This window comes from Euprymna scolopes, chromosome 10 (assembly GCF_053919585.1).
Source record: "Euprymna scolopes isolate OS-2025 chromosome 10, ASM5391958v1, whole genome shotgun sequence".
In the NCBI taxonomy this organism is placed as follows: domain Eukaryota; kingdom Metazoa; phylum Mollusca; class Cephalopoda; order Sepiida; family Sepiolidae; genus Euprymna; species Euprymna scolopes.
In genome coordinates this window covers 43,829,630-43,851,982 of record NC_136491.1, presented here as the reverse complement: position 1 = coordinate 43,851,982, position 22,353 = coordinate 43,829,630, and the positions used below count along the sequence as shown (strand labels likewise).

Genomic DNA, 22,353 nt, shown 5'->3' with positions numbered 1-22,353 from the left:
AATTTTTAATTTTTTTATATTTAATATATTGCGAAAATTAAATTATTTTGAAATTATATACAAATACAAAAATTCAATAAATTAAAAAAAAAATGAAGTTTGTACAGAAATCCATGTGGGATAAGAAATCTAAAAAAAAAAAAGAAAATGACAATAAAATTCAAGTTTCAAAAAAACAACAAAATAATTTAAACTTTAATTGCTGCAGAGGGTCACCGTTAGGATAGCCGACTTCTGTTCACTTTGAAACACCGCATGTATGGGGCGACATATCTTCTGCTTTTCTGGATGTACTATATCCTAATGTCGACCAACATCATCTTACTTGGATTCACGCAATTCTCTCTTTAGAAAGAGGGACCTTATTAAACGATGACTCACTGCAGACTGATATCTCTCTATATCTGTCTTGAAATCGAAATTTAGCAACAACATAAACATTTTTGTGAACATATCATTGACAAATTTGGGCTTCACACTTTGTTTTGTCGGTTGAAAGTTGACTGGATACAATTCAAGTTTCATAAAAAAAAAATCTTCATCTTTAGTTGCTACAGAGAGTCACAGGATAATGGCCTCCTGTTCAACCTGAAAGACAGAATGTATAGGATGACATCTTTTGCTTCTCAGAGTGCACTATGCTGCAATATTTTTTATATAATGGAAGAGCATAATTAAAAAAAATATTAGAAGGGTATAATTATAGACGCTAGCAACAGGAACTGACCAATGAAATGGAGCCACATTCTGCTAGCAACCAATCAGAAACCTGAATTGTTCCATAAAATACTGAACCTTTTAGCATTCCGCACATTATTTTTTCATATCCGCACGGCAAAGATCTTTACTCTTTGCCTACAAAATTATAAAGTCCAGGACCTGTACAGAACAGCTACCCACTGAAAATTCTTTTTCATTTCCAGAACTTGTACAGAATAGCTACCCATTGGAAACTATTTTGAAATTAAACATCGCTTTCACTCCAAAACACTATGAGGGGCGTGCAATAAGTAATGCCCCTGACCCACTTCCCATAGCAGTAGAGCAACGAAACTTAGCACAGTTCTTATTAGTCTTTCTCTGTGTAGGAACCACCCAGAGTTATGCATTTCTCCCATCGTTTGATGCAGCTCTGGAGACCGTTTTTGTAGAACACCCCAGGTTGGTCCTCCAACCATTATGTGACTTCAGAAATCAAGGCTGCATCATCTGGGAAACGCTTTCCTTTCAAAAACAACTTCATGGTTGGGAAGAGGTGAAAGTCAGAGGGTGCAAGGTCAGGAGAGTAGGGAGGATGGGGTAGGATTTCATAACCACGTGCTTCTGATTTGGTGACATGTAAGTTGTGGAGCGGAGCATTGTCCTGCAGGAGGAGGGTATCTTTTCTGATCTTGCCCTGCCTCTTGATTTTGATAGCTTCCCTTAATTTCCTCAAAAGTAAAGCATAATAGGCTCCTGTAATTGTGGTACCCTTTGCCAGGAAATCTGTCATCACTACTCCGTCCTGGTCCCAGAAGACTGTGAGCATGACCTTGTCAGCGGAGGGCTGCATCCTTGCCTTCTTTGGAGGTGGTGAGTCCAAGTGCTTCCACTGCATTGACTGGGCTTTGATCTCTGGATCATAGTGATGGACCCAGGTTTCATCCTATGTAATCAGTCTTTTGAAAAATTTTGACTCATCTTCTTGGCTCATCTCTAAATTCATTCAACTCGATGTGTTCTCGCTTTTGGAATGGTGTGAGCAACCTTGGAATCCATGTGGCAGACACCTTATGCATATGCAAATGGTCATGAATGATAGTTTCCACAGACCCTGTACTAATCTTGACATCTTGGGCTATTTGGCGAATAGTAATGTGCCGATCTTCCAAAATGGCAGCCTCAACTTGACGGACAGATGCTTCATCAATGGCAGAAGGGGGGGGCGGCCAGGTCTGGGAGCTGTTTCCACAGACTTCCGGTCATGTTTGAATTCACGATGCCAGCGTTTTACAAGGTCATATGATGGGACATTATCATCATAAGTTTCTTTCATTTCAGCAAAAGTCTCCTGTGGTGTGCATCCTTTCAAATACAAAAACAGGATCACTGCTCGACATTCAACAGGCTCCATTTCACACCTGACTCAGTTCAAACACCTGTAAAACAGAAACCCCAATTAGTTTAGAGTTGTAATTTGCCACATAACCCGTAGAGATATAAATGATTGCACATGCAAAATTTCAGCTAGATCAGACAACTGGAAGACATTACTTATTGCACACTCCTCGTATATCCTAATTGTGACCAACATTGTTTCAATTCAATTCACACAATTTTTTCTTAAAAAAAAAACAGGAACCTTATTAGACGATTACTCACGCTACAGACTGGCATTTCTATATATCTGTCTTGAAATCAAAATTTGCCAATGGCAAATGTTGTTGTGGACATATCGTTGACACAATTAACCTTCACTTTTTTAATTGTTGTTTAAAAGTCGAATGGCTACCACACATTACAGTAATTCATGAAATTTCATCTTTAGCCACCTGTGCTAGAACCACCCGCTCCCTCCCACCATCACCAACACTACCACCAACACTTAACAACAAGCTTTTATGGTTTTCTCCTCTAGCTTCCATTCCTGTTCTGACCATGTCGTCATGTCTCATGTTGGCTGCCGAAGATGAGTTCATAAGTAAAAAAAAAAAAAAAATGAAACAACCCTAGAGAAACAAAAGAAAAACACAAACTTCAGCATATTCCGGAGTTATCAGTTGATACTCTGGGTGCTTGTGTAACACGATTGCAGAAAACGACTCTCTGAACGTTATCTTCATATTTTAGTTTTCTGTCAAGGCCGTATTCGTCCGTTAAAGTCCGCTTATCTTGATCTGCTCCAAGCTACAACCTGCATTCAACTGTCCCAAACTAAAAACTGCACTCAACTAACTCTAAATATAATAATATCTATGTCATGTTCCTTGTCCCAATTGTTATATTATGTGGCCTGTATTAGTAAAGGGTTAGTGATAACATGGAGAGAAGAGAGAGACACACGTGAGGACGTAACAGAAGCTTTATTAACACTAAGAAGGAATAGTAGTTTTTGCTACTACGATATACCACGTGATTGTGTGGTGGGAGGTTGCAGGCAATAGTCATGGTGGAAGTAATCCCAGTCAAGGGGAGATAACTCGTTTTACTTGACAACAATCACCTTTCATACCTTGATTAACAATCCTATTTTATCTGCCTTTGTGTACCTTGGTGAACAACTTCTTCCCTATTGTATTTCTACTTTGTTTCCTATAATCTTTGTTTTGCTGATCAACTTATTTCCTCTATTTTGTCAGTTTTTTTTCTCTTTCTTTATTTCTTAACATGAAGTGGAGGGAGGGCTCGATAGTATCACAGACCAAGGGAGATAACTCCTAATTTTATACAGACCATTAAAGTCCTTTTAACTACAAGTTAAACAATTTGTAACTTAAGCAATGGTGCTTATACAGTTCTGGACACAGATGAAAATCGCAGTTCCACAGGTGAAAAATGCAATTCCAAACTCTTTGATATTCTTGCATATCAGGCAAAGATAAGTATCTACAGTAAAAATAGGAATAAAATTATCAAATGAAAAATAAAAATCAGTTTTACTATATTTTGTCAATCTGCCATTGGTAAAAGTAGAAATACCCATGATAAGGAAGTGTCGCGGTTTCAAAATCACCGCCTTCATTTTTTCTTTCTTTGTTCGCCTCACTGTTCTCTTCGTCTTTGTGAAAGGGGTTTCCCGCTCAGATCAGCAATTGACCTCTGGCCTCCTCGAAACTATTGGTCATGATCGTCTATTCTGTCGGGAGGTCATCACATGGGTTCTCAGCGTCTCAGCTCCGTGTTGATTTCTGCTGAAAAGCAAATAGCTCTGCATGCACGACAGAAAAAGAAAGACAAACTGCGAAAAAAGTTAATTTCATGAAATTCAAGTTTTTACATATATACAACGTTCAGTTCAATTACATCAGAAAATATCAAGATTCTCCAAAAATCTTATTCTTCGTCCTCACGATGACGGTCAGGATGGATGGAGAGGGGGCGTTCTCCGGGAATGTGTGTTTCTCTCAAGATTTGGCTTCAATCTGTCTATTTCGACCCGGGTATTGGTTCTTATAATAAGGTGACGGGGTGGGTCTGGTGATTTGCTAAACCAATCAGGCTCCGAGACGTTTTCTGGGAAATCCCCAGATACATTTTGTGTGTGTGTATTTCAGCAATTTGTCCGCAGTTTTGTAAATCTGTGACCAAAATGAAATCCTTTTCACACGACCTCAAAGGGTCAAACCATGTCAATTTCTCGACTCAGAAACCCAGAACGTCTGAGCCGGTCTTCCTCAGGCCAAACGAATGTCATTGCTCCTTATTCTGACATTTCCTGTCATTGTTTTAAACAATAAAAAAAATTTGTTTCTGTCATTGTTCCAAACATTAAAAATATCTGTCTGTTTCTTTACCAAACACAATAAACTTGTCCCTTTTTATAGGCCACCTGCTGTCCGGGATTCAATTAATGTTTAACAGACAATCTCAGCATATTTACCCGGTCTTACTCAGGGTTTTAGGGAATTTTAACTTCCCAATGGGAAGCAGTATCGCTCCTCAAGACAGTCACGTCATACCTTCCCTTACCTTAAACAAAGGACGTGATTGGCTAACGTGAACTAACGTATGAACAATATCCAGGTTCAGTGAACACATTCACGTTCCCTTTCTTTTAATCCTTGACTTTTCTACATATGTTGGAATTCAAATATATCAAACAAAAACGCTAATAATTCAGGCAGTTGATTTTTACTTTTAGACGAAATTAATTTGAATGGAATCAACAAACTCCCAAGCTACTTTTGATTGCATAAATTTCGTTCTAGAATTAATTAGAGTCGTTTGTTTGTCTTATTGGGAGCGACGCCTCTAACATCACGCTGGCCAAATGAATACAGCCAGCCTTGGACCAACCAGGCAGTATTGGCCGGGCGCCAGTCTCAGCCAGTCACGTTAACTGAATCCACCAGCTGAAGGATTCCATCAGCGACAGCAGCCATCTCAGCAGCAGTTCAAACAGCCCTTATCAGGGCTAAACAACTAGCTCTTATTAGGGCTAATAAGTTTTTTCACTAATGCTTGCCTCCTGAGACCCATCAGCAGCGAACTTCACTCCAAGTCTCCAGTGGCTTTCTGCGCATTCCCACAACCTTCCAGCCCTTGGTGCCTTCAGCTCACTCCAGCGCCTCCAGCTTTCTCCTGCAGATTTTCTGCAACCGCACCTACACTTCGCTCTTCCAACCTGTTACTTCGCTCGCACCTTGTTCCTTCAGTCTGCAACCTCGCTTGCACCTGGCTCCCTACCGACCGTCCATTCCTTAACACTGATCCTCCATTCTTAGTGTCGTCCATTTCTTAACACTGATCCTCCGTTCTTAGTGCCGTCCGTTCCTTAACACTGATCCTCCATTCCCAGTGTCGTCCGTTCCTTAACACTGACCCCTACGTTCTCAGTGTCGTCCGTTTCTTAACACTGACCCCCCCCCCGCTTTCTCAGTGTCCACTGTCCATTCCGGATCACCCTGACAACCAGCTGATCATTCCAGACCCAGCGAGAAATCCTGAACCACGCTACATCTAGAGTACCTTTTCCAGATCTCCAGACCTTAACCTCCAGTGATGTGCAACCTTCCAGGCGACCAGCATCCAGATCATACGATTTTTCACTTCTTTTGCAAATAAACGGCGAATCCTCGTCTTTAACCAAACAACCTGTGTCTGTCATTCTTCTTTGCCTTTTTTGTTCTGTTTATTTTTTGCCTGTGTCTACCTTGTTAGTTGTTGGGTCGATTGTCCCCGGACGACCGGCCCTGCAACAGAAGTATTGATGATCTTTTGATATGCATCACTTGGTTTGGTATTTTTTACAGACAAATAAAAAAAAAAACAGTAAAAAACTTATGCATGCGACTAAAGAATTCTGTTATTTTATATTTTTTATCAAATATTTTAGGTTTTAGAGTGAAGAATCACTTTCTGATATAAATTTGATGTAAAATGATCACTCATCACCTGACCATCTTCAATTTTCGGACGGAATAGTATGTAAGTGATAATATGACATAATAAAATTAATTTTATTATGTCTATGACATAATAACATTAATTTTAATTTTATTATGTCTATGACATAATAACATTAATTTTAATTTTATTATGTCTATGACATAATAAAATCTATTTTAATGTTATTATGTCTATGACATAATAACATTAATTTTAATTTTATTATGTCTATGACATAATAACATTAATTTTAATTTTATTATGTCTATGACATAATAACATTAAAATTAATTTTATTATGTCTATAACATAATGACATTAATTTTAATTTTATTATGTCTATGACATAATAACATTAAAATTAATTTTATTATGTCTATGACATAATAACATTAATTTTAATTTTATTATGCCTATAACATAATAACATTAAATTAAATTTTATTATGTCTATGACATAATAACATTAAATTTAATTTTATTATGCCTATGACATAATAACATTAAATTTAATTTTATTATGCCTATGACATAATAACATTAAATTTAATTTTATTATGTCGATAACATAATAACATTAAATTTAATTTTATTATGCCGATAACATAATAACATTAAATTTAATTTTATTATGCCTATGACATAATAACATTAAATTTAATTTTATTATGTCGATAACATATTTAAATTTATAAAAATTTGTTGCAAAGAGAGTGTATCAAAACGAACCAGAGAAAGAAAGAGGGTAAAAAATAAAAGCCATTTGAGTTTTAGCATCCATTCAATTCGATGACTGATTTACCACAATAGCAGCTTTAGATAGGGGTGACCAAAAATCATGAATATACGGTATTCAGTATCTGTTGGGTATTGTAACTACGTTTAGCATGCTACAGACACCGCATGGTCTCCAGTCATTTTTTCTTTTTTTAGAGACAGTCACCATTTATCAAGACTCAGAGGTCACGCGAGGTGGCGTGTAAGATATCACCGTAACAGAAATTGATTATTTAAGGCAAAAAGGCATTTTTTTTACGATTATGACATGACAAACATTTTATGAATTTATTAATACGTAGTAATAGAGAAGAACACATTTTTAACATTTTAAAAAAGGTAAATTATTAGACAAATAATTATAAAAACTATTTATTTTTATATAAACACATTATAAGACCCACAGGCTGAAATAAAACAAAAAAAAAAAATCATTTTTATTATTTTTCATCATTTTTATTAGACTACATGTACTGTTGGTACGGGTTTAGGTTCTTCCAAGTCCCAAAACTACCGACCAGCTTTAATAATTACTAAACGTACAACAAGTATAAACGACAAGAATTTATTAACAAACATGAAAACATGACAACACTGCAATTCAGAACATTAAGGTAAAAAGATTACTCACTTCAATAGTGGGGTTTACGGGAGGAGTGAGGACGGTATTCTAGAGTTGTACTCTGCCTGTCCAACATTGTCTTTTAGGAGAAGGACTTTTTGCGTCCGTGCCTCATGTGTACGGACTCTCCTCTTCTTTTTTCAAGGGACCTCACTCCTTACCCTACACCGGTAATCCGGTGCTCTTATTTATTCCCCTACAGTACTCCCCCCCCAAATACAGAGTACCTGAAATAAATGGGCAACATTTTTAATTTTATTTAAACCGTCACAAAATTTTTTAAATGTGCTGGCCATCTGACATGTCTACCTGACCGTGTCTTTTTCTTTTCTACTTTCTGAAGCGTCATATCTACCGGCATGGCGTTTGGGGGTGATACTTTCAGGTATGTCTCTTCCAGTGCTGCGGGTTTTAACCTGTCTACCGAAATGTTTTGTTCCTCATTCTTGATAAGCACCTTGAAAAACTTATTTTGTCTCTCCACAACCTTAAAGGGGCCACGATATGGCGGTTGCAGGGAATGCCTCCTTTCCGTATCACGGATAAAGACGTGCATGCAAGTCTCTAAACCCTTAGGTACATATGGGACCATGTTCCTATTCGAGCCTGAGGGAGAATATGCCATCTTGGCCATTTTTGTTGTTAGCCGGTCGACAAACGCTGTCATGTCCATAACTTTTTTTGGTGCTTCAAAAAAATATTGTGCTGGCAACCGCAATGTGGTTCCATATAGAGCCTCCGCTGCTGAGCACTCCATATCTTTTTTTTTTTTTTTTTTTACATAGGCATCACCACATTATCAAGGCCCAGAGGCCACTCAAGGATAAGGGTTAAAGAGTGTACAGTAGAAATTGGACAATATAGTAATCATTAGTAATGAAAATTTGGTAAATTTGATAACTTATATGGAACGGCTCATCAAGAACTTATTTACTTTAGACTTGAACACAACCATATTGTAGTCAGCCGGAAAGCAGGAAAATGGAAGACAATTCCACAGGCGTGCAGTTCTAAGAAAGAAGCTTTGTTCATGGAATCTACGTTTAGGTTTAGGCACAGATAAAGAGTGGGGGAAATTATTGATAGTGTTTACAGCTAGACGAGTGTTTCTTGTGAAAGTTTGGCGAGGGGGGACCATAGATTGAAGCTCAGTTGAACACTTTCCATGAAAATAACGATACATCAGAGACAAACTCGCAACATCTCTTCTGTGAGATAGAGGTTGCAAGGAGGAGAAAAGGACATCTCCTACGAGGCTACGAAGTCTATTTTGAACTCTATCAAGGCAGGACAAGTCCTTTCTAGCAGCTCCTGCCCAGATGTGGCAACAGTATTCCATCCTTGGACGTACCTGGCTCTTATATAGATAGAGAATAGCATCAGCAGTGAGATATCTACTGGATCGATAGAAAGATCCCACCATTTTTCCAGCGGCCTTGGCAACAGATTTGATATACGTGTTCCATTTAAGATCAGGAGTAATGGTCAAGCCCAGAAGCTTGTCAAAACTCTTTTCACCGTTGTCCGCAGTCCCAACAATATTAGTGGCAGATGTTCTAACCACCTTGTATTGTCCGTAAGCTGTGCCCGTAAGGAGGCTTTCAGACTGCGATGTAGTCGCTCGACCATGCCGTTTGCCTGGGGGTGATCAGCCGTGGTGTGTATACTCTTGGTGCCCAAAAGTTTTGCAAGTTTATGAAAAAGGTCTGACTCAAACTGTCGACCTCTGTCTGATGTAACATTTTGTGGTACACCGAATCTGGCCACCCAGCCAGCAAGGAATGTCCTGGCAGTTGTGTATGCCGTCATGTCTGGCATCGGTAGAGCTTCAAACCATCGTGAGAATCTGTCGATACATGTCAGCAGATAGCACTGACCTTCACATGTCGGAAATGGTCCGGTGATGTCGATATGAATGTGCTGAAATCTCTCATCTGGAACTGGAAACGTGCCTAGAGGAGCCCGCGTGTGACGACCGACCTTGGCTTTTTGACACTCCACACACGTTTTCGCCCACGCTCTTGTATCAGCTTTTATTCGCGGCCAGACATGTCGGTCTGTTAGTAGCCTTACAGAGGCATTGGCCCCTGGATGCAATAGACCGTGTACTGCCTTAAATATGTCTTTGCGTAGCGATGCTGGAACGTATGGTCGCAGTTTGTTTGTGCTTGTGTCACACACAACTTTTGTGTGGCTGGTAGGGTTGGTAATTGTCACTAGGTTCAATGAAGTTGGATTATTCTGCAGGAGATTTTGTAAATGTTCATCCTTCTGTTGTTCTTTAGACAAGGTGTCGACGTCAATTGCCGGCTGCAACAGGAAGGAATTAATTCCCCGCGATAAGGTGTCTGCTGGGATGTTGTTTGCTCCCTTGATGTGTCGGATATCCGATGTCAATTGAAGGATATAATCCATCTGGCGAATCTCTCTGGGAGAATATTTGTCCGAGGAAGACTGTAAAGCGCCTAACAGGGGTTTGTGGTCTGTGAGGATATGGAACTGCTGACCTTCCAAGAGCTGCCGAAAATGGCGTATCGCGGAGAATGCAGTTAACAGCTCTCTGGAAAATGTACTATAGCGTTTCTCAGTCTCTGTTAATTTTTTTGAGAAAAAGGAAATGGGTTTCCAGTCCACATCGCATTTTTGTTGTAGGACCGCTCCAATTCCGATTGCGGATGCATCCACTGCTAGGCACAGCTCCTGGTTGGGTTGGATGTGAGACAATTTTGCAGTCTCCTGCAACATAGCCTTGATCTTGTTGAATGCTTCTACCGCGTGCTCTGAAAATACAATGTCACACTTCCTCACATTTGTCAACAAACTTGTCAATGGTAAAAGTACTTGTGCACAGTGAGGTAAGAACCTACGATAAAAGTTTATCAGCCCCAAGAATTGACGCAGCTGCCTCATTGTGGCAGGGATAGTGAAATTTTGAATGGACTTGACCATCTCTGGTGATGGGGATATTCCCCCCTCTGAAATATGGTGTCCTAAAAAAATTACTTCGGATTGACCAAAAGCACATTTTAATGGGTTTAGGACTATCTCATATTGCTTCAAACGTTCGAAGACCTGTCGCACATGACCGATGTGTTCCTTTCTAGTTTGGCTAGCAATAAGTACATCGTCAATATATGCACAGACGAATGGCAAATCTGACAACACCTGGTCTATGAACCGTTGGAATGTTTGTGCTGCATTCCGCAACCCAAAAGGAACTCGCATGAACTCGAACATCCCGAATGGGGTGATGATAGCCGTTTTAGGAATGTGTTCGGGCTTCACCGGTATTTGGTGATATGCTCGAATTAAATTCAATTTTGTAAAAAAACGGTTATTTTGAGCCACTGCTGTCACGTCCTGGACATGTGGTACTGGGTATCTATCTGGTTTAGTGACTGCATTCAGTGCTCTGTAGTCCCCACATGCCTGCCATGTGTTAACACCTTTGTTGACAAGATGAAGAGGTGAAGCCCATTTGCTCTTTGAAGGGCGAACTATGCCTAACTTCATCATTTGCTGAAATTCAGCCTTGGCTGCTGTTACCTTTTCTGGTGCTAAGCGCCTAGCTTTGCTATGAACGGGCGGACCATTTGTTTCGATATAGTGTGTGGTGGAGTGTGGCAAAACGTCCCTATGGAAAGAAGGCACTGAAATTGAAGGGTATTCCTTCAAGAGACTCAGAAAATCGTTATCCTGGTTTGCATGTGCCACTGCTGGACACAATGGAGTACCAGTCCTAACTACCCGACACGCTGTGAGATGCGTTTCTGGATCTTTCAGACACTGGCCTGTTATATCCACCACCAAACCGAACGCCTGTAAAAAATCGGTACCTAAAATAGCACTTGTTGGTACGGGTTTAGGTTCTTCACAGTCCCAAAACTACCGACCAGCTTTAATAATTACTAAACGTACAACAAGTATAAACGACAAGAATTTATTAACAAACATGAAAACATGACAACACTGCAATTCAGAACATTAAGGTAAAAAGATTACTCACTTCAATAGTGGGGTTTACGGGAGGAGTGAGGACTGTATTCTAGAGTTGTACTCTGCCTGTCCAACATTGTCTTTTAGGAGAAGAACTTTTTGCGTCCGTGCCTCATGTGTACGGACTCTCCTCTTCTTTTTTCAAGGGACCTCACTCCTTACCCTACACCGGTAATCCGGTGCTCTTATTTATTCCCCTACAGTACGACATTTGAAGCCACCATATTGCTTTTAAAATTTGGCCTTGCTAAGTTTGACAGATTGACCTTTCTACGGCCAAATTTGGCCCTTTTTTTTTTTTTTTTTTTTTACACTCTTTCATTACAAAAAAAATACGGTGGCCAAAAAGAGTTCCATGAAAAGCGTAAAAAAGGCCAAATTTGGCCTTAAAAAGATCAATCTGTCACCCCTTAGAAAGGCCAAATTTTAAAAGGCAATATGGCGGCATCGAATGTCGTATATTTAGTCTAATAAAAATGATGAAAAAATAATAAAATGAATTTTTTTCTGGTTTCATTTCAGCCTTTGGATCTAATAATGTGTTTTATATAAAATAAATAGTTTTTATAAATTTTGTCTGTCAATTAATTTACGCCGCTAAACTACACATTTACCAAAAAAAATGGTCATGGTTTCATGAGCGAATCAAAATTTCGAAAGTAAACAGTGTGTGCTAAAAAGAAGTAACGGTACTTGCGCACTTTTGCCAACGTGCTGAAATAATAACATTATTTTGAAAGCCATTCTTAACATGGGGAGGGGAGGGTGTTTTGTAACTATTCTGTGCTTCCACCAAACAATGTAATAATAATAATAATAATAATAATAATAATAATAATATCGTGAAGCTTGAATTTAACCTGAAAAAACTATTAAAAAATAGTGCGGTAACAAAAGTGCGCAAGCACCGAAGGAACAAATGCAAATATCAACCTAGTTTTTCTAAAAGTGCTCCCAACTTTTCAGGGCAACTCCATTCTGTCTTTCACTTAATAACCCACTTCCGTTAAAGCATAATGTCACCTTTGAAAAAAAAAAAAAAAAAAAAAAACGTCGATAGTGCACGCACTGCACGCTTACTTATTTTAAATGTATTTCTCCAGATTTCCCGCGTAATATGATTTTAACATTAGCCAAAAATAAATAAATACATAAATAAATAAATAAATAAATAATAATAATAATAATAATAATAATAATAAGAAGAAGAAGAAGAAGAAGAAGAAGAAGAAGGCGGTTATGCAATATAGAAAAAGAAATGGGAGGAAGAGAGAGGGGGATAAGGTCAGATTGCAATTATTCAATTTTTTATATAGTAACGTATTATTATTAATACTAGCGGGACCTGTGGAAATTGCACAGGAGACTCATTCATATGTAATATATTGATGTTGGCATTCTGTAGATGTTCAGCGTAAATGGAGACGCTCTGATATTACTGTAGCTCTTTTGTTAAAATTGCAACTGTATTTATCGAAGTTAATAGGGACGCCCGACCTAGCCCGGTTGTAAAGTACGCTGAAATATGATATTTTAATTCTTGCAGATGTCGTATATATTGTTATAGAGTTAATGTTCTATCGAGTTTTATATATTATTAAGTTGCAATTGCACAAAAAAAAATATATATATCCATATGACTTGGGTGCAACAGCTTGAATCGAAACCAAAACCAAAACTCATATATAACTACTTAATTTACTCACATAAAATTAATATGCGAAAGTATAAATTTATGCTAAACTTTAAGTATTTACTTCAAAAGTGCTCAATACGTAGGTAGAGCTAGTTAGTAAGTTATAAAATGTATATGGCGATTAAGCTACACTGAATATTCCGCGTTTCATTCACTCTAGGACTCTTCAGACTTATGCGCAAATTTTGTGGTTGTTTGTCGTTTTTATATACGTATCTTCTATAGAGATTTTAGTTAGCCAATCAGCTTTCTAGTATCCACCGCGCCCTTCCTATCAGCCAATGAGCATGTACTTATCGGACAAAGGCCTATTTATCCTCTGGTTGACCTGTTCCTTTGTGTGTGCATCAGATCTTGTGGGATTATTCATTCTATATACCCTCACAAGCATATTTGATACTAGGGATATCGGCTTATATAGAGATGACGGACTAGCTATAATAAAAAACTCCAACAAAGTCAAGGGAGATAACTTTAAGAAAATCATACACAAGGAAATGAAAAAATTAGGCCTAAAAGCAGACGTATCAGCTAACATAAAAATAACAAACTCCTGGACGTCACGTTAAATTTAGATAAAAACACATATGTACGCTACTTAAAAGATAACGCTACTCCAATATGCGTAAACCCTAAGTCCAATCACCCACCATCAATTATAAAACACATTCCTAACTTGATCGTAAGTACACTCAGTAATAACTCAAGCGATGAAAATGCATTTAACAGGTCAACCAATATGTATGAAACAACCCTAAAAAATAGTGGATACAAAAATATCAATATCAAATATAAGCAACAAAACACCAATAACTATAATAAAATTAAAAATAGAAGAAAAAGAACTATAATTTGGTATACAACCCTATACAATCAAATGTTAAAAACAAAACTTGGCAAGAAATTTGTAGATCTTATTGAAAAACACTTTCCCGCAACCAACCCCTTACACAAAATTTTCAATAAAAATACCTTAAAGTTATCCTACAGTTGTTGCGAAAATTTAAAGATGATAATTAAAGCACATAATAATAAAATATTAAATAAAAACAATGTAAACAACAAAATAAACAATAAAAAAAGTAGACACCATGACAAAAATAAAACTAACACTAGCAGAAATAATAATAATAATAATAATAATAATAATAATAATTATTATTATTATTATAAACCAACCCCGGACAAGAACAACCACACTATAAATAAAAATACTAATAACGAACAAGGTAAATGCAACTGTAGACACCGCACACTTTGCCCACTTCAAAATAAATGTCTAACCAAAAGTGTAGTTTACCAGGCCACAATATTTGCAAAAGAAAACCCGAATAACAAGAAATATTATGTAGGTATGACTTCCTTAGATTTCAAAACTCGATATTATGACCACAAAAGTACATTCAACAATAAAAAACACCGTATGAAAACAACGCTAGAACTGGGAACTCAAGGAAAGCGGGCATTCGCCAGTAGTCGAATGGAAAATAATGACAAGCTACTACGTGTAGGGACCTAGACGACCCATGTAGATTATGCCTTCATGAAAAATTTGCTATCCTGTACTTTAAAGAACCCCAACATCTATTAAACTGTAGAAGAGAAATAGCAAACAACTGTGTTCACAAGATAAAATTTACTCTAGGATAGCGATACAAAATAGTTTTAAAACTAAAAAAACAATAGAAAATAAACAAATAAATAAATTAAATAAACATGAATATACATAAACAATCACACATATATGTATGGGTATATATATATATGTATATATATATGTGCATATATGTATGTACATATATATATATTTATATATAAACTAACGAAAAAAAAAAACACTAACCTAGATTTAAAGCAGATCAAGAAACTAGATATCCAGGCTAAATAGAGCACACACAAAGGAACAGGTCAACCAGAGGTCAAATAGGCCTTTGTCCGATAAGTGCATGCTCATTGGCTGATAGGAAGGGCGCGGTGGATACTAGAAAGCTGATTGGTTAACTAAAATCTCTATAGAAGATGCGTATATAAAAACGACAAATAACCACAAAATTCGCGCATAAGCCTGAAGAGTCCTAGAGTGGATGAAACGCGGAATATTCAGTGTAGCTTAATCGCCATATATATTTTATAACTTACTATATATGTATATATATATATTAGTTTTAAAATATAATTATCCACTGACACGTGTTTCGTCGTCTACGACTCATCGGAGTGGCTGAATCTAGCGAGATTCGAAATATATTTATATAACTTCAGTTCCTTCAGCTATAATTGAAACTGAAACCAAAACTTATGAAGAATTCTTGATAAAAGTATTTATAAAAACAATATGACTTAAGTACCATCAATTATAATCGAAACCGAAACCAAAACTTATGAAAAATTCTTGGTAAAATTATTTATTACAAGAAATGGAAGTCCATAACAATTCAACGACAGTCACTTGAATGTAAGCGTGACACACAAAATAAATAACACACACGCTAGCCTGTTATATATATATATATATATATATATATATATATATTTGTAGTCATCGACATACAGTCCTGTTTCATTGTATCACAACTCATCAGTGCCGCTAGACTAACATCTCTCCCAAGCCAAGATTGAACCTAGAACCGTCGTGTTGACAGTCGGCAGTTCTCCCACTCGACCATGGAATCGACACCCGTAAATAACTCGTCGGAATGTCTATTTAAATAGACACCCGCCACCACTTTTATAGTGCTCAAATCGCCTGTTCGTAAACAAACAAACAACGAGCTTCGCATTTTCAGCCAATTTAGTAGCGGGTGAGATTATTTACGACAGTGCTCTACCCAAAGAGGGGGGGCGTATATATATATATATATATATATATAAGTGAAATTGCCTGTGTGTGTGTGTGTATGTGTCTGTATGTGTACATTTCCCTACCAAACTATTTCTGTTAATTTTCAGTCTACAGACTCGAGATTTGACGTAAGGGGTATTGAGATTTGGGAAAATCTTTTTAATCGTTTTTTCGGCCAGAAATTTGTCTGTCAAGGGGTCAGAGTTCAACGATTTACCTTTGAAAACTCTACCAAACTCCTCCGCTAATTTTGGGTCTAAACACTTGAAATTTCAGTTGTGGGTTACTTGGACATGGATCAAACTTTTAATCTGATTTAAGCCCAAAATAATAAATGTTAAGGGGTCAAAATTGGAGTCAAAGTTTTAAAAAGAGTTGACCTTTGCGGTCTCTACCAAATTACTCGGCCAATTTTTGGTGTAAAGATTTGAAATTTTACATAAAGTGTATTCAGACATAGGACAAGCGTTTTAATCGGTTTGGGGCTGAAATTTGGCTGCTAAGGGTCAAAGTTTAAAAGATTTGACCTTTGCAGTCTTTAGCAAACTATTCAACCAATTTTTGGTCTAAACATTTGAAATTTTACATAAAGGGTATCCAGACATGCAGCAAGCTTTTTGATCAGTTTTTAGGTGAAAATTTGGCTGCCAAGAGGTCAAAGCTGAAAGAGTTGACCTTTGCAGACTCTACCAAACTCCTCCGCCAATTTTGAGTCTAAACATTTGAAATTTTAGATGTAGGTTACTTGGACATGAGTCAGACTTTTTAATATATATATATATATATATATATATATATATATATATATATATATATATATATATATACATATGCACATGAAGTTATGAACAGTACATAGGGCCCAAGCAAAGCCGGGCTGAACTGCTATTATATATATAATAATTTATTTAGTAATGTGAAGAATTGAATAATTAAATTAAATACTGGTAGTTCTGTAGGAAAGGGGGGGGACACATATCGACCGAAATGTTTCCAATTTCACTTTACGGAACAGACATGAAATGGCTGAGCAGTCGCCGAACAATCAATTAGTACAATGAAACAGCCTTTTCATTTATTTCCTTAAGAGTAGGGTAAATCAAGCCCCCTTTCCTCCATGTTCGGAACAGGTTTAATAATTTTCTTCAAATCATCAAGAAAAAATGGCGGACATGAGAGGGTCACACCTTTGGTTGGTTGGTTGGTTGTTTTTGTTTTACGGCATATCAACCCTTTTCAGGTTATTTAATGCCGAATCCAGTGAATTTGAAGAAAAAAAATTTTTAATAGAATATATTTGTTTTTTTCAAGTCAATTTCTATATAATCTATAGTTGAGACCCTAACAGGTATTACCACTCCGGGTCAGAGTGGATCTGGGAGCAATGGCAATTAAAGAGTGGCTCCACACTCCTCAAAGCCCGCAAGCTGGGGTCTCACCATCGGATATAGTTTAAGGTCATATCCAGGACTGTTACACCTTTGGAATTTCTATAAATACTAAAAAAATTAAACAAAATACAGGTAGAAACCCATCTAATAAACGTTACCTTAACATTTATTGTTTAATTTTTTATTTTGGTCGATTATCGAGATTCTAAAGATGTGACCCTCTAATGTCAATAATTATGTCTTGTTCTAACGTAACAGATGGCATTACTTGTTTTTAAATAAACGCTTTAAAATAATTTAAAACACTAAAAACTTATCCAACTATGTAGAAGAATAACTTATCTTGCCTTTGATAACATTTATTTGTTCTATATTTTTTTTTGACCACTTTTTAATTTTGTTTTTGATACTAGGCTATTCTTCTGAAAGAGAGAAGGTAATACCTAGGCAGATGAATCCTATGCCCCCCCCCCCCTCACAGACTAGCTGGACAACAACAAAGCCATTGTTGGACTGATTATCGATAACATATCTTCAACTGGTTCGAACACCACCTACCTATCTTCTGCTTTTCTGGATGTATTATATCCTAATGTTGACCAACATAATCTTACTTTGATTCATGCAATCCTTTCTTCAGAAAAAGGGGCCTTATTAAACGATGACTCACTGCAGACTGGTATCTCTCTATATCTGTCTTGAAATCAAAATTTAGCAACAACAAATATTTTTGTGAAAGTATGCTCAACCTATATATATATATGTGTGTGTGTGTGTGTGTGTGTGTGTGTGTGTGTGTGTGTGTGTGTGGCTGGTGTTAATCGTGGCACCCTGCACTGAAGATTCCCGAAAGGATGAAACACTAGTGTCTGTAGGTATTTAATTATTATAGTAAAAAATAATTATGACAGCCTCTTTAAGAAATTCGTTTCTTATCGTTGAGCACTTTCAGTTGAATTAAAGTCGGTCAATTTAGCTCTTATGCGTAGATCATCATATAATGATTAGATCACGTAAAGAACATTTTAAATTAAAATGTTTAAATTCAACGTTATTTCACGCGATTAATGGTAACCGAATGGATACGGTCTTTCCTAATCGAGCCAGAGATGTCTTGTGTTCCCGAGTTCGAATCGTTCGACTGGTGTTAATCGTGACACCCTGCACTGAAGATTCCCGAAAGGATGAAACACTAGTGTCTGTAGGTATTTAATTATTATAGTAAAAATGTAATTATATATATATATATATATATATATATATATATATATATATATATATATATATGTTGCTAAATTTCGATTTCAAAACAGATTATATATATATATATATATATATATATATATATATATATATATATATATATATATATATATATATATATATATATATAAAGTATGCTCAACCTATATAAAAGAAAAAAAGACAAACAATTTAAAATGGCATGGCTGCCAGCGATTAAAATTTTGACATAAAGTTCGATTTTCAAGACTTTAGAAATAAAATTAGAATTTTATTTTGGTACAAAAATATAATTTAAGTTCAATTTTATCAAAAAAATATGGGCGAAAACCATACAAAATGGGGGAGATATAAGTGAACGAATTAAGGAAAATTGGGCAACGGAAAAAGGCAACAGAAAAAAGGGCAACGGAAAAAAGGGCCATGAAAAATGCCAATTTTGACAAGATTACTAATTTCCTTTCAAATTTTGAATAGTCATGAAAGAATTAACAAAATATGAAAATGTTTGACTTATTTATGAAGAAACCGACATGCATTATGATGAATTTAATCTTGTGATAGTATTTTAATTGGCGCTTCTACACTACCAGAACGAAATTTCGGAAATTGTAATACTGAATTTCTCCATGAAAACAATGGTATCTACGTATTCCTTGTGTTTTTAAGATGATTATATCCAAAAATCATGAAAATCGAATTTGAAGAAAACAATCGTATTTGCTTATGTAAGACACAGGACAGTTCAAATTTTCCGTTTCGATTTAAACAAGATGGCCGCAATTTTTCATCTGCTAACACGATTAAAGTTGTTTTTTTTTCGGTAATTTCAACTGCATAATTTGGAAGCTAACATTGTAACTTATTAGAATTGATAAAAAAAAAACTCCATTTATCGACTACAAAATTTCGTTCTGATAGTGTAGAAGCGCATTTTAGTTTACTACTTTTTATAACTGTAATAATTGGAAAAGATTATGAATAAGCACATTCTTAGAATGACCACTTAAAAATCGATTCCATTTTCTCTAAAATAGCCGTCAATACTTTAGAATATTTATTTTTAAATATTATTTGCGAGGTCTTAGCACATTTAAACCATATCACTGCAAGTTTACTTTCAATCGATATTTATTCCATAATTGACCAATTTTTCTACTTTGGTAAAATTGCCCTTTTTTTATGTGCCCTTTTTTCCGTTACCCAATTTTCCGGACACCAACTGAATCTATTAAATACTCGCCGATATGGCAATATGAAAAAAAAAAAAAAAAATGTTTACCTGCCGGATGATTCCAAAGAGGTGCAAATTTGGCAGGAACGAGTTTATCAAGGGATTTAATTACAGATCGATAAGCGGCAGCCATTTTGTATATTTTTGATTAATCCAAAATTGTAGTAGAACCAGAAAAGATTGAATATATTTCCAGCTTTGCTAATATAGTGTTGTTGCCTACTTTGGCACCCTCTTTTTCCAGCAGAGTAAAATGAATCCCTCGTTCACAACAAAATCTCTGCAGAGTGTCGTTTGTCAGCATTAAGTAATTATTTTGGTTTCAGGAAAATTACCCCCTCCAATGTTCTTTTTTTCTTCTTTTTTTTCTTTACTTCTTCTTTCTCGACACAAACGCAGTTAGAAAATATGGCACACTGAATAACATGGTGTAATTCAACACTTACATTATTAACTTATTTTATTCACAGTCAGCCACAGAACTGCCTGCTTCTATTATATAAAGAGCATTTGTCTGTGTGTATGTGTGTTTGTAGGTCGAGCTAAGACAAACAACTCACAAAGTTGGTATTTTCTTGATCAGCGTTGCCCTGAATGTATAATATATAAAATTTAGAAAAAATTATTCATTCTCTGGGGATCAACTGCGCCAGTTTTCAGTGGAAGTAAGGGGAAAGAGTCGGATTTTCAATGTCATCTATTATATAAATCTCACCTGTCTGTTTATGTGTATGTATGTATGTATGTATGTATGTATGTATGTATGTATGTGTGTGTGTGTGTGTGTGTGTGTATGTATGTATGTCTCGCTAAAACTTTTCTCAATGGTACTGAACAGCGTTGGAAAGAGCAATCACTCAGATGAAAAATATATAAAAGTTCTCTAAAAAAAGGTAATTCTGAGTGCGCCAACTGGCCTTTTTGTTTGTTTGTTTTTTCTTTTTTTTGCAATGGAGGGGTCTAAATTTTATGAAAAAAAAAAAGCAATGTTATTTCTATGTAATTTGAAACATATTCGATGTATTTTTATACACAATAGAAAAAAATTCTGGTCACCGGAAAATGACGTCAGCTCTCTTTATTAGATACTAGAAGAAGACTTGATATTGCTTGGGATTAAATAAGATGGATGGAAATATATACTTGCTAAAGATCTGACGTCACCCAGGATTTAATGAGATAGATGGAAATTTATACTAGCAGAAGACCTGATGTCGCCAGGGATTTGATGATAGATGAAAATACATACTAGCAGAAGACCTGATGTCACCTGGGATAAAATGAAATAGATGGAAATATATACTAGCAGAAAACCTGACCTCGCCCGGGATTAAATGCGATAGGTGGAAATATATACTAGTAGAAGACCTGAAGTTGTCCAGGATTAAATAAGAGTTGTGGAATATAAAATCTGTCCTGGAAATAGCTGAAACAATTTAAGATCTCAAAATTACTTTATTTCATGTATATTTTTAACAGTGGGGGAGGAGGAATATGAAGTCAGTCCCAGAAATGGCTGAAACAGTTTACGATCTCAAAATTACTTTATTCTATGTATATTTTTAACAGTGGGGAAGGGGGAATATAAAGTCAGACCCATAAATGGCTTAAACAGTTTATGATCTCAAAATTACTTTATTTCTTTATATTTTTAACAGTGAAGGGGAATATGGAGTCAATCCTGGAAATGGCTGAAGCAGTTTACGATCTCAAAATTACTTTAATTCATATATATTGTTGGTGTTCTGTGAAGCTGAACTGGGTCAGTTTCTGTAGAGGTGATCCATATTTTTCTAAATTTTCAATGTTATCATCCGGAAATGACGTCACGGTGGTAGTGGTGAGCAGAAAGAAGCATGATTATGTTGCTTTTAAAATTGCTTTGGAGTTCTCTAGGAATTACCAAACTTTCTCTTTTAGGGTGAGGCTGGAGGGAGTAATGCCCATTTTAGGGTCACAAAGAAATCTACCACAATGTCATATTCCAAAAATATAGAATACCTGCAGAATTATATTCCGGAAATGACATCATTTCTCTTACTATTATGTTGTCAGTGGTGGGGAGGGAAGAACTATAACAATATTGAAATTCATGGTAAAGTAAAAGTTGTCTAATCACCCTCCGTGTCAATGCATTTATGTAATTATTTGGAAAACCTGCTGAGTTATGTTCAAGAAATGATATCATTTCAATAAAAATAGTGTTGGTAGTCAGGAGGGGGGTTGAAAAATACAGTAATGTGGAATTTTATAGTGAAGCAACGGTTGCCTAATCACTAAGTTTCTCAAAGTATTTATGTATTTATTTGTAAAACCTACTGAGTAATCTTCCAAAAATGGCGTCTTTTTTCCAAAAAAATTTTGTTGTCGGTAGTGAGAAAAGAAAATGAAACACAGTAGTGTGGAATTTTATAATGAAGCAAGAGTTGTCTACTGACTAACTGTGTCGATGTATTTACATATTAA

General features: G+C 36.1%; 1 protein-coding gene across 1 annotated transcript in view; it reads right to left on the bottom strand.

The window, feature by feature from the left end:
• LOC145285959 (mitochondrial pyruvate carrier 2-like) overlaps positions 1-20,282 on the bottom strand; it is a 33,352-nt gene extending 13,070 nt beyond the window's left edge. The window contains exon 1 of the mRNA XM_080134484.1: positions 19,936-20,282. Within this exon, the coding sequence (XP_079990610.1) occupies positions 19,936-20,020 (85 nt within the window). The 5' untranslated portion in view covers positions 20,021-20,282. The remainder of the gene's footprint in view (positions 1-19,935) is intronic.
• Between the last annotated feature and the right edge of the window lie 2,071 nt (positions 20,283-22,353).